Source organism: Balaenoptera ricei, chromosome 3 (genome assembly GCF_028023285.1).
Source record: "Balaenoptera ricei isolate mBalRic1 chromosome 3, mBalRic1.hap2, whole genome shotgun sequence".
Taxonomy (NCBI): Eukaryota; Metazoa; Chordata; class Mammalia; order Artiodactyla; family Balaenopteridae; genus Balaenoptera; species Balaenoptera ricei.
This window is the reverse complement of record NC_082641.1, coordinates 35,316,707-35,330,554: the sequence shown is the minus strand read 5'-3', so window position 1 is coordinate 35,330,554 and position 13,848 is coordinate 35,316,707. Positions and strand designations below refer to the sequence as shown.

General features: G+C 40.5%; 1 protein-coding gene across 5 annotated transcripts in view; it reads left to right on the top strand.

Annotated features, from left to right (window-relative positions):
* Positions 1-13,848, top strand: part of OXCT1 (3-oxoacid CoA-transferase 1) — a 157,674-nt gene that overhangs the window by 96,168 nt on the left and 47,658 nt on the right. For all 5 annotated transcript variants that reach the window (XM_059916307.1, XM_059916306.1, XM_059916308.1 and 2 more), the window contains exon 14: positions 9,219-9,308. In XM_059916307.1, the coding sequence (XP_059772290.1) occupies positions 9,219-9,308 (90 nt within the window). The remainder of the gene's footprint in view (positions 1-9,218; positions 9,309-13,848) is intronic.

Sequence of the window (13,848 nt, the reverse complement as noted above, 5' to 3'; positions counted from 1 at the left end):
AACCACTGGACCACCAGGGAAGTCCCCCCAAAGTAATTTTTGTAACCTGATTCAGTGTTTGAAAAAGTTCTTGGTTTCCACCTCATTCTCCCCAGTTTGAGGAAGAGCCATTTTTACCTTCCATGCACTTGCAGTTCCAAGGTCTTCAGAGGAGAAATTGTGTCATTGATTTCTAAAACCATCCTATGCCTGTGATGCTAGGACCCACCCACAGTGACATGGCCCCTTAGCATTCTGTGTTGCTCCCAGAAGTGGGTCATTCTCACAATGATGCTATCTATGCTTCTTGCTCTTGGGGCTCAGACCTCATACTAGTCCCAGGATCTGAATCTCTGTGGAATGATGTTACCCACAGTTCTCCCAGTCCCGAAGGTGAGGTATGCTGTCTTAGCAAACCTGAGGTGAGAACTGTCTTCACATCTGAGAGGCACTGGGTACCCATTTTACAGATTAGGACTGGCTGAGGAGGAAAGAAATTAAAAGACTCTCTACCAGCGACCAAAGGGTTATCAATTCGCTGTGAATGTTCATAGCTGTTAACTCTCAGTGGGTACTCAGCAATCATTAAACTGGGTCATCAGCTGAATCTAGAGGACACCTTGGGAATAAACAGACTACTTATTAATTTGTTGTAGAATCAAAATGGTTTTATGTTCTTTCACCTAGCCCTCTAACTTGCTTAATATAGCACCTACATTTAGTATTCATAACATGCTCTTTCACAATTGTTCTTAAATGTGTGTGTGTGTTTAGCTTTTAAATTATCTTCTACATTTTTTGATCTTTTCTACTGTGGCTAAAAACACTGGTAATGATTCTGATGTATTCCTTAATAATGTTCTTTTAGTCACTGTGTCTCTCTCTCTGAAAATTCCATCCAGCTGTCAGAGATGGCTGTGTAATTATAATAATTCTGTAATTGTGCTCTTTAGAGCTTTGCAGACAGTGGGAGGAGGTGATGGAGCAAGTCTGCTTCTGCCCATGGTTCTATGCTCACCGACCCCCCTCTTCATCCCAACCAATCCACACGCCTTTGAAGAATCAGAAAATAAAATTTCTGAGAAAGACTATTTCCTGTTTCCAAAAGGAATGGTAATAATTTCATATTCCATGTGAGTGAGTTGTTGAGGGATGTTGATATATTTTGGTACATACAGACACATAAAAATGATTGTTATCCTTCCGTTTGTATTTTAGCTGTCATTTTTGTTGGGATTTCCTAAAAATAATATAAGCCCTTAAAAAAATTCTGTGTGATAGTAAATGGGATCTGTGTTCCCACCATTAGAACATTAGTTTGAACCAACCATATGAAATTCCTGTATTTGTAGGTCATACATGGTCACATGGGGGCAATTGCATATGATTCTAATGCATTTCTCTCAGTGACCCAATGGAAAGAAGAGGTTCTTAATGCAGAAAATAACTTATCCATGGATTTTTAAATATTGTGCCTATCCTGTTTCTGGATAATGTACAGGGCCAGAAACGCCAGTGCTTAGTTGTATTTAATAAATTCAATTAAATAACTTATTTATACATAATATATAATCATTACTTAATCATTATTAAGTAATAATACTTAATCATGTTAAGTAAAAACAAATCCCCTTATATCTGTCCTGGAGCATTTGCTCAAACTCTTTCTATTTCTGTAGGAGGCCTGATAAAACAAGGCGAACTCACCTAGCCAGGTTATTTGATGTTTGTTTTCATCTTTGAAGAATAATGAATAGACTCTATGAAAACTGAACCTATAGCTTCACAACAGAGCTAAGAATAACTTAGAGTTTTTCTCCTGATGTCCATTTTATTAATCCAGCAAATAGAGTAATCAGAGAGTCAGTCTGTCTGACCTTGTACAAAGAAGTTAACCTATCCAAAGTGCCTCATTTATAACCAAAAGAAGCTTCATCATACATTGTTTATACCTTAGGAAAAGAAAATGTGAAAGTTTTATACTTTTAACTATTCACTTAGTAAATTCTTAGTAATTTCCTGCACAAAGGTAGAGTTAATGGCCTGCAATCAATTTTACACAGATTGGGATTTTTTTCTTACTTGGAGCGGTTGAGGTTTCAAAAGTGAATGATGGAGACACCCTTGAGCAGTATTGACACTTTTGCAAAAGGAGAGCATCAGTGTCGTTAATAGCTAGGAACAGGGTTCATTTGTCCTATTTGAAGTTAATTGATTTCTTAAGTGCACAGGTACTGTTGAATCAGAATAGATGTGATCGATCAGAACACATGGTCGTTATAGCTGGATAGGTCTTGGAGGCCTGCTCTTGTGTTTTAAGTTGCTAGATGGCAGTAGTGGGTGGGACATGGTTTGTTAGAAGGGGGATGGGATGCCTCTCATGAGGAAGAATTTCAGTTATAACTACCTGGATGGCCTTGTCACTGCTGGCCAGTGAAACATCAGCCCTGATCTTAATGCAGGTCATGGGGCAAACTCTATAGTGGGGATAAGCAAGGATGCTGTGAGAGCACCCGAGAGAGGCCCCTAATCTGTCTTGTTGATGGGGTGGGGGCAGAGGCATGCGGATGCTTCCTGGGAGAGGTAGTCATGATTTGATACGTTAAGGGTGAGCCGGAGCACACCTGATAGAATGAGGGTGAGACCTTACCGCATAGTATGAAGCCATACGCTGTAGACAACCAACTCACTATTCCTGGAATAGAAATGGGAACTGGAGCGTAAGGAAATGAGGAGGGTTCAGGCCACTCTGTCATAGGTTTTGTATGCCAGACTGAGTGAGGTGCTTGGACTTTACCCTGAACCACTGGGGAACTAGTGAAAAGTTTTAAGCGGAGGAATGATATAAAATGCTCATTTTAAGAAGATTATTTTTGTGGTTATGAGTTGGAAAGATTTGAGAGGGACAAGGCTGGACATAGGTTGACTGGAAGGATGTTACACCACTCAGGGAGAAGTCATAAGGATCTTAGCTAGGGTGAGAAATAGTCAAGTTCAAGAAATATTGGGAAAATAGAAGTTCTTTGTGATTGAGTGATTCATTGATTGTACACGGATAATGAAGGAGAGGCAAGAGATAAAGACGTTTCTGATTTGGATCCTGAGGTGGTTGACTGGCCACTAACTGAAATAGGAAATTGGTGGGCAGATGAGATTTGCCTTGATAAAGATGCTTAATTTAGTTGGGACCATATTGAGTTGAGGCATGAATAATTAACATAAGATAACAGAAATTTTTATTTCTCACTCACATAGAACCAAAGTGAATATCCCTGATTTGCAGACAGCTCTCTTCTGTGCAGTAATTCAGGGATTGAGATTTCTTCCATTCCGTGGCTGCACCATCTTCAACATGTGGTTTGCAGAAAAGGCAAGGGCATGGAGCATTGTTCTTGAAGTTTTTATGGTCCAGCTCTAGAAGTATTATATATCACTTCCACCCCATTCCATTGGTCAGAACTTATTCATATGACTAATCCTAACTTCAAGGACGGCTGGGAAATGTGGCCTCTGTGCCCAGGAACAAGAGGAAACAATTTGGGGAATCAGCCAGCAGATTGTGCTACAGGGTGACTGGGAAGTTTTTGGATATTGGAATCTGAAACTCAGGGAAGATCTGAGCTAGACATGTGGCTTTAGGAATCATCAGAGACAGGGCCGGTTTATATCATAAGCGTATAGATGAAGTCACTCGTGGAGAACAAACAAGTGGCAATAAGAGCAGGAGGCCAAGGGCAGAGCTTTAAGTTGGCCAACACACAAAGCTGGTGTGGGAAAAGGATGCTAGAAAGGAGCCAGAAAGCCTCAAGGTAGGAGGTATTGTACCATGGAAGCCGATGAGTATAGAGAAGTTACAGATGTTGATGGAACACAGTGTAAAATGTAGTAGAAAGGTTCAGGAATGTATAAAGTAAACCTACAAAGTGTGTACTGAATCAAATGATTAAATATTAGAGACTGGATTGAGTAGTTCTCACTCCAAGGGCATGGTCAAGGAGAAACTGGACTTCAGTGTGTTGAAGAGTCTATAGAGAGGGGCTGTGGAGAGGGGGCGGGGGGAGGAGCTGTGAAGAGGGGATAATTGAAACAAGAGCTCGGAGAGAACAGGAGCAACGGCGCTTACTGAAATGAAATTTTGAATTTATCCAAGTACTGCTCTTTTGACGTGCTTTTTTTTTTAGCCCATATTATGATTGATAACTGATACTAGTTATAAGCAATTTTGTTAACTTACTTAGCAATAAAGATATTATTATATTTCTAGTTACATATTAATTGGTTTACATGATCAGGTCACCTGTCCTGGGAAATACAATTAAACTTGGAAAGGAAAATCACATTTTTCTTGGTTTTGAATACAAAGTATAACAGAAAAGAGAAATATTCTGCTGTACCTTTGTTATAACTTTGCTAAACTAAGGCAAATTTTTAAAATCTTTTATAACCTCTCTCTTTGTATTTAAAGAAATGTTGATATCATGTTTTTATTTTCCCTCTCTCCTGCTCTTTAGCTAGGAACATGTTTAGAGACCGCTTTCTTTCTTAGAACTTTTTTTTTTTTAATTTTATTTATTTATTTATTTATTTTTGGCTGTGTTGGGTCTTCGTTTCTGTGCGAGGGTCCTCTCCAGCTGCGGCGAGCGGGGGCCACTCTTCATCGCGGTGCGCGGGCCTCCCACTATCGCGGCCTCTCTTGTTGCGAAGCAGAGGCTCCAGACGCTCAGGCTCAGTAGTTGTGGCTCACGGGCCCAGTTGTTCCGTGGCATGTGGGATCTTCCCAGACCAGGGCTCGAACCCGTGTCCCCTGCATTGGCAGGCAGATTCTCAACCACTGCGCCACAAGGGAAGCCCCGATCATGTTCATTTTTTATTCCTAATTCTTATCTTAGTTCCTGGTTCATAAGAGACCCTGAAAATATTTGTGAATGGAGGATAACAGTTGAGTCAGTATCTTTTTAGAAAAGTTTTGTAATTGTCATAATAGAGGATGCAGCATTCTAGTGCATTTTATTGCAGTATTCTTTCCGTACTTGATGTCAGAGTCAGTCCTTAACTGCAAAAAAATGAGTTGGCTATGAAATGAGTATCCAGCAATCATCTCTCCATTATGCTAGCCAGAATACATTTCAGAACTAAAGTTGCCCCATTCAAGAAATGTATGTTTGCTGATGAGATTTAAAAGAAAGCCACACTTTGTGTCACCCTTGCCCAGTGCTTCAATCATGACCATAATCTCCTCTTCATTATAGGCCTATTTTTTCTCCATATCACTTTTCTCTCTTGAGATTTATTTAAAGATATATTTTTAGCTCCTTAACTTCTCTCTTTTATCAGCTTTTTATTTTGTATATTGATTAGGATGTTGGGTTTCTGGGAGGGAGATGAAAACGGAGGTAAGATCTGTATCTCAGCTCTATCAAATGTCAAGCAGTGTGCTGGACATTTGGATAAAGAGGTAGATAAACAGTGCCGAGGACAGTATCTGGCATAGTCACCTCCCTCAAAGAGCAGTGGTAAAACATCTCAAGAGGCCTTCTCAGGTCCCCCCTCTGTTATGCAGCTGTAACAGTTCTAATTCTACACAGAATTCTCTCCCTTCCATAGAGTTCATTTGGGCAACACACCACTGTATTAGTCACACCAGCTGCTGTAACAAATAAGCCTCCCAATTTCAGTGGTTTAGCACCCTGTGTTTTTCACTCATATTGAGCAATGCAGTGTGTTTCTGAGTAAGTGGGCTCTGCTACACATGGTCATTTAAGGACCCAGCCTGAGGGAAGCTCAGTCATCTGCGAGGACACCTTGGATGTCAGTGTCCAGATTGCAGAAGGTGAAGGAGCGTGAAGGATTACACGTGAGAGGTTTTTATGGGCCAGAGCCTGAAACCGCAGGTAGCACCTCCCTCTCTTCCATTGTCTAGCACTCAGGCACATGGCTACCCCAGCTGCGGTAGAGAACTGGGATATGTAAGTAGTTGATTCCCAGAAGAGTGCCTGCTGAGCCAGGCTGAAAGGTGGTGTTGAATTTCCCACTTGCTTCAGAGAAGACGTCTTATATCTCTTTTTTTTCTTCTGGTATAGATAGAATAAATTATTTTCCTTTAGTAATTGATTCTGTTTCAGAAATCACTTGGGAATTGAAATGGAAGAAAATGTTTTCATTTCTTTTTCTAATACAATGAACTTACTTTAAAAATACAAAAACCAAATACTTGGAGGTTTTCCGGTTAACCTGCTAGAAATGCTTTCTCTTAGGAGACCCTGCTGTTCTCTTCCCCATCTGGCAGACTCCCTTTGGAAACACCTCCTCTGTGACATCCTGCTGAGCCTCTTCCTCCCATTCCTGCCTCTCCAGGCACAGGTAGCAGTTGCATCCTCTGTGCTCTGCTGGAACTTGAACATACCTATGTTACTTGAAGCCATTCATCCACTCATTCTTCTAAGCACCTATAATGCAATAACAATAATAATAATACGGTGAAAGAAAGAAAAGAGTTGAAATTCACTGTGATAGAATTACATACCAAGTAGTGCCAAGGATACAGGGAAAAGGCACTTAGCTCTACCTTGGGGATGAGAGAGAGGTGGGGAATGCTTCTTTTAGAGGGAAGAAGTTTGGTTCAAGTCTCTTTAATTACTCATGGATGCTTTCCTTTCCCCCAGTGATGAAGTTTATGAGAAAAGAAGCCTGACTTGATAATCTCTAAGTCCAGCACCCAGTACAGTACAGGCTCATATTAGACACTCAGTAAAATGAATTGACTGAAGATGTAAGGCAATAAATTTATAAATTTCTGTTTACTCCACATCCATTCCTCATAACAACTTTATGATAGGGCAGATATTCTTATTCCTGGATTATAGATAATGAGCCTAAATACAAAGAGATTTGGTGTTTTGCAAATGTCACACAGTGGGTTAATAGAGCTCAGGTGTTCTGCACCTAATCTTGTGTATTTTTTACTCTTGGAAACAAACATGTAAGTATCAAAATAGTGCTTTGAAATTTGTAGTGTGTGCTTTGAAGACAAGACATGAGACCAGTTGAATCTTTTTGAGTGATGAAGACTGTTCATTTACATTGAGTCAAGGGATAAAGTTCTTTCTAACAACACAAAGAAATGGTTCTTTCCAACATGTTTTATAGCTCTTTATATTCCTGCTAGCACAGTGTTATGTACCCAGCTGGTGCTCTATAAATCTTTCTTAAATAACTGACGATGATTTAAAATATGTACATCAGATTCACCTAAAATGGCTTCCTGTTAGAAGCTGTCATAAGCTTTTACCAGTATCATTGTGTCACAGGGGACAAATTTTGCCTGTGGTATATTCTAATTCAAGGAATTTTTTTTTTTTTTAAATTCAGGGAATGTTTAACACACTAGCTTGGTTTCTGGTTTTCTTTGGCTTCCTCATTCTTCTGGCACTTACACTCTTAGTCTGCCCAAGGACACTATCTATGGAAGCTGAGACTGGCTGGATGTTCTCACCACAGCAAGAACATGTTGAGACATTTTTAAATGGAATAGCTTTAGTGTCTTTTGATGTTTTAAAAATCCCAAACTTCCTTAGTATTGGAGTTTATGATAGACATTCATTGCTTCCATCTCTAACTTATCCATATTTTGTACCATAAAGTATCAGTGTTCTCTTCAGAAATGTTATGACCTGGTGCTTTACTTATTAATATTGCAGCTAAGGATGATGGTATGGCTTATAGATGTATAAAATTACACACTTCCACATGGATATTCTGCTTCATGACGACCTTACATGTCTGAAGACAGACTCATTTTGTCCCTTCCACTCCTTTCTTGCTCCACCTCCCAACCATTGCCAGCTGCTTCCCAATGTCATTTAGTGGCAAGCTCCAAACCATGAAGATATCCCGACTACTTACTCCTTTGTTTTATACTGCCCATATAATTCATGTTCATGCAGTGTTGCACTGACCTCTAAAATGTTTCTGAAATCAGGGGATTTGAGACCGTGTTTTAAAGCCAGGTGTGAGTGTATTGCCCGATTTCCTTAAAGCTATGAAATTATGGGAAAGGAGCTGAAAGCCCTGGAAGAGTTTACTGTTAAATCAGCAAGAGGACTTGCAAGAAAAAATAAATTAAATTTTCAGGAGGTTTCAGTGTTAGAAACATTTCTCTTCAGTCTACTTGAGTAAGAATTTATTTCATCATCTCTGGGGACACTTGCTTTTTCCAAAACTCTGTAACCAGGAGACAGACTGGACAGTGGGAATTATTCAGAGTGTGTGGCACAGAGAAGGTGGTTGGTAAATGTTTAATGAATGAGGAGATGGACAGATGAACAAAAATAGAATGGTCTTGGTGAAAGGATCCTGAAGTCTGCTTCTGTTTTCTGTTTTTGCTTAACAGAAATATATTTTTTTGTTTTGTTTTGATGTATTTTTCTAAGAGCAAGATAAGTGCCAGGTTTTAGAAAGACAGAACCACCTTTCATATTAATCATTACTAGGGAAGCACCACTAATGCCTTAGTTTATTACCTAATGGCATTTTAATCTGCAGGAAATCCAAGAGAGTGCTTTAGAAAGTGTCTGTGATTGAAGACTCAGTGGTGCCAAGTATATGTTTAAAAAGAAAGAAATGAATGTCAGGGGTATGTGGATTTCAGTCTCATATTATTGTAGTAAGAGTAATGTGCCCAGAATTTTGGAAAGGTTCTTAAGTTTTTTCTTGTCCAATGATTGACTTATTGCTAATATAGCGTTGACAAAGTAATGTCAGCCATACTCAGTGAATGTAACATCAAAATATTTATCCTGAACTTATTCTTCAGCCATAGAATAATAGAGCAACAGGATATTAAGGTCATAAAGCTCAGGTACTAAGCAGTGAAGGTCAATGAGTTTTTCTCACTAATTATTCCAGCGGCTTCTTCTTGCAAGTTAATTTTGTTCTGCCACCATACTAAAAAGGTGAAAGAGAATTACTTCTTTTTATTTTTTTAATATTTATTTTTTGGCTGCGTCAGGTATTAGTTGAGGCACGCAGGATCTTTCGTTGCGTCATGTGGGCTCTTCGTTGTGGTGCACGGGTATGTCTCTAGTTGTGGCACACAGGCTTAGTTGCCCCGCGGCACGTGGGATCTTCATTCCCCAACCAGGGATCGAACCAGTGTCTCCTGCATTGCAAGGCTGATTCTTAACCACTGGACCACCAGGGAAGTCCCAGGAATTACTTCTTATTTTCTGTTTGTTTTGCAGGGGAAGATGGTGAAAGGAATGGGAGGGGCTATGGATCTAGTGTCCAGTGCCAAAACCAAAGTGGTGGTCACCATGGAGCACTCTGCAAAGGTAATGACAGCTGCTTTTGGAAATTCACACTACACTGAAATCCTGTACACCAGGTCATGCGACCATTGTTTTCATTGTTTTCTCTGGATCACTCAACTTGATAGCGTTTATATTTTAGAGAAAAACATTACAAATAAAGGCCATTATTTATTATCATTCAGCTAAATGTTTGTTTTAACTTTGAAGCAAACATCAGGGTGTACTTTGATTATTTGCCTCACACACACATTAAAAGTAAAAGCTATAATGTCTTCAAAAGCAGTGAAAAGGGGCTTCCCTGGTGGCGCAGTGGTTGAGAGTCTGCCTGCCAATGCAGGGGACATGGGTTCGAGCCCTGGTCTGGGAAGATCCCACATGCCGTGGAGCGGCTGGGCCCGTGAGCCACAATTACTGAGCCTGCGTGTCTGGAGCCTGTGCTCCGCAACAAGAGAGACCGCGATAGTGAGAGGCCCGCGCACCGCGATGAAGAGTGGCCCCCGCTTGCCGCTACTAGAGAAAGCCCTCGCACAGTAAACGAAGACCCAACACAGCCATAAATAAATAAATAAATAAATATTAAAAAAAAAAAAAAGAAACCGAATAAAAACTGAGAGAAGGAATCTCTTTGTCAGCCTCACTCATAATTTACAAAAAAAAAAAAAAAAAAAAGTGAAAAGATGTGAGGGCAGATGTGTTGATTCAGGTATATAGATATTTTTATTTTATTTTTATTTTTTTGGCCAAACCCAGTGGCATGTAGGATCTTAGTTCCCCAACCAAGGATCAAACCCATGCCCCCTGCAGTGGAAGCACGGAGTCATCACCACTGAACCACCAGGGAATTCTCTGATTCAGGTTTAAAGATGATTATAGTGGTTGCTATCTCTGTGCAAAATGAAAAACACAACAGAATGTGGGTTTTTAACAGCAGTTATTTTCAAGTGGACAATATGGCCTCTTACCAAGTCTGTGGAGGTGCTGTTTTGAGACGGTGTTAGAAAATGATGGACTTGGTAATAGCAAGTGTTCTATTCTGAAGAATATTATACTTTTATTTTGATAAATCATTGAGTGTTTATTGAATACCTATTGTGTGCTGGGCACTGCTGGAATTTAGCAATGACCAATACTAGACAAGAATCATTGACTGCATGGCACTTACATTTAATGGTGATGATGATGATGATATCATTAGCCTATAATAGTGATGGCTCCCATTCATTGAGTTTACTGTGCACGAACAGTACCCTAAGCTCTCTGTGTATGTTTGCCTGTAAAAGCCCATGAACTTGATATAAGTATTTTTGTGGGTCCAGACACAGAGCTTCAGAGAGGTTAAGTAACTTGCCTGAGGTCACGTAACTAGTGGAAGTGAGATTTGGCCTGGGTACCTCTGACTCCACAGCCTAGTCTTCTAAATACCGAGCTATCACTATGACTTTCTTCCTATTCCAAGTCATTGTCTTTGAACCAACTGAGCTTAATTGCCTTCCCCACCTGAATCCCTGGGCTTCTGATGATTTGCAAAGTTGATATTGGGTGGCAGGTACCCTCTTCACCCTCTATACCTTTGCTCATTCTCCTTTATAATTCTTAGTTTTAAAACAAAAGCTACCTGTTTCCACCTTGATACCTGCTATTTTGACTGGAAGTGGTAGTTCGTTTGCCCTTTTTTATTTTGTGATGCAGCATTGTGGGAGAGTGTGGATCTGGAAGATTTGCATCTGGCTTGCTTCCCATGGGGAGTTCTGTTACAGAGTGATGGGTGCCATGAAACAGTTTCATTGTGAAAACTGTAATAAATATGAAATTATCATAAATTGCCTAGTAAACAGTGAAGTGAGCAGTGAAGCATAAATATGGAACAATAGAAATGAAACCAACACAGGTGACTACTGAGGGATGCCTGGCAAAAGCATCCAAAATACTTCATTTCAGAGGCAAAAGGATGCCACGCATGCAAATCGAATCCAAAGCTTTTCTGGAACAATGTCCATTTGGAGAAAACTCTTTCCGACTTTCCTTTTGTTGTTACTTTAATGTTGACACATAGGCACTGAAGTCCGACTCATTTCAGATTATTTTTGTGCATTCGTTTTCAAAACATTGGGCCTGTATTTCTCTCTCTTTTTTTCCCCAAAGTGTTTTCTTTCTCCTCAGCTGGAATTTCTGACACAGGAAAAATGGTGCTTCAAACTTCCGATTAGAAGTCCCTTCTTAAAGCTTTTCATAGAAGCAAGATAATGTTTTTTAGCCTTTCTTGTTTGTCTTCTCTCAGTGGGGAAATTGGCACTAAGTTTTAGACCAGAACTGAAGTTAGATATTTTTCCCTACATACTTTCATTTGAACAAACTAACAAAAAATATATTTGTGATTAAAATAATAATAGTGATGTGCTTATACTTAATAGTTAGATAACCTTGAAAACTAACCAACAGAAGTTTCTTTTCTTGCCATCTTCACTTTGTACTCTTGGTCCCAGAGTGTGTGGTTGCTACTGTATATTGTTCACCTGGACTTACTGTTACTGGCCCAACTCAAGGGAACACGGGGACCTTACCACTTCTTTCCTGCATCTTTTGTCTGCCTAAAGGTTGGTAGAGGTTGGAAAGGAAATAGGGAGGCGAGGTCTTTCACTCCTGATGGCCTCTCCAGTTAATGACCTGTTCTTTTAGACATGCCAGGTAACTTCTGCTGCCTTATGAGTAAGTGAACAGCCTAGGGGGAGAATCCCCAGAGTTTTCTAAGACACAGAGTAGAAAGTTTGCAGTGAAAGATTAAAACCTGAGAAAAGAAATATAATCTTGTATTCCTGTGCTGCTGATTTTTTTTTTTTCCCAGTAAGTGGGTGGAGCCATCAGCTGGCTTTCAGGTGCAGCTTTTTTTTTTGCTCCTTTTCTTTGTCTATAGGGTTACAGATGCAGGTCACTTATAAATATAGCATTACCTGACCTTTGAAAATGTTGCTTTAATCAGACAAAGGAAACTCTTTCCTTGCAAGTCTTTGCAAGCAGCCAGCAGCTTCTGGTATTTGAAACCTGGCTGCCTGCTTGTGTTGATCTAGAGTAACCAGCATAACATTTCCCTTGCCTTAAAAATGCTTCTGGAGACATGTGGCAGGCACTGGCGTCAGACTGGCCTTGGAGTGTGGCTTTCATTTAAGCTTAGACATCAGGGTTCCAGGCAAAATTGCAAAGTAGGCAGAGTTTTTGGTGTCTAGCCACCTTCTTACTTAAGCTCCTTTTGATCTCTTGGCGTGTCCTTCTTTTGCCCTCTAAAAATTGGGAGAAATGAAGGAAAGGAGTAGGAGTTTGAGTCTTTACTAGGTGTGAGGCCCTGTGTGTGGCATTGTACATACTGGATCTATAAACCTCTCAGCGACCCTCTGATGTAAGGCTGGAATGTAGACAGGTAAGAAACTTGTCCAGGTAAGTGGCAGAGCTAGGAGTTTCCCTCAGTTTGGTCTAGTCGTGTTCATCATGTCATACCATGCTGCATCCTCACCTAAGTTCCCATCCACACCTGCCCTTTTCTGAAAACTTCAGGTTTCAGAATTACCTCTTTCCCTTTTTTCATTTTCCCTGGTCAAAGCTGTCCCTGTTGAGATAGATATCAGCAAAATATTTAAAAGAAAACAATCTGAGAATTGTGCCCCTTAGTACCCATCTCCTCTTCTTCCGTTTTGTATTAGAATCTTCCCATGTTTTAGTTGGACACAGAGTAACCCAGTGACAGACTACATTTCCCAGATTCCCTTGCGTGTAGATGCATCTATGTGACCAAGTTTAAGTCAATGGGATTTGAGCATCTGTGCAATTTCTGGGTCATGTCCTTAAAGAGAAAGCCGATTTCATTGGACTATTTTTTGTCCCCCTCTAGCCTTCTGAGAAAGGCCTTAACTGCAACAGCAGCCTTGGAACCAAAGTTGTAAACCACGTGCTGAGGCCTGCAGAGCTGCCCCACCAACCTAGATCCCTAGCTGCCCCATCCTTTTCTTTATCAGTTCCTGCCAGGACTCCTCATAACTTCATCCTTGGCCCTCTGTACTTCTCACCCTCTGCACCTTTCTTGGGTGCTTTCTAAATCTTTGGCACCAACTATTATTTTTCACTCAGTGGCTCCCTAATCCTTATTTCCACCCTGGAATTCTCTAATGAGCTCTATAACTGTAGTTTTTCCCTATTAGGCACCTCCACCTGGTTGATCCATAGCTACCTCAACCGCAGCACTTATACAAGTGAAATCATCATCGTTTCCCCTAAAAATCTTCCATCTGCTAGCTCAACTGGAGAAGTGATGATCTCCCAGCCCCCCTCTGGAAAGGTACTCGTGGAGTTTCTGCCCCTCCCACTACACCAATCACTGTACACATTGCATCTACAATACCCCTGTGATCTGCTCCATCCTGTGGATTTCTACTTGTTTAGGTCCCTGTCACTTCTACATAGGTCACCGTTGCAGCATCCCAAAGGTCCTCTTCCTGCCAGACTGACACTCTTTCCTGGTAATCAAGCACACCACTGCCAAAGTGACTGGTTTCAAACTAAAGCTAGATCGAGT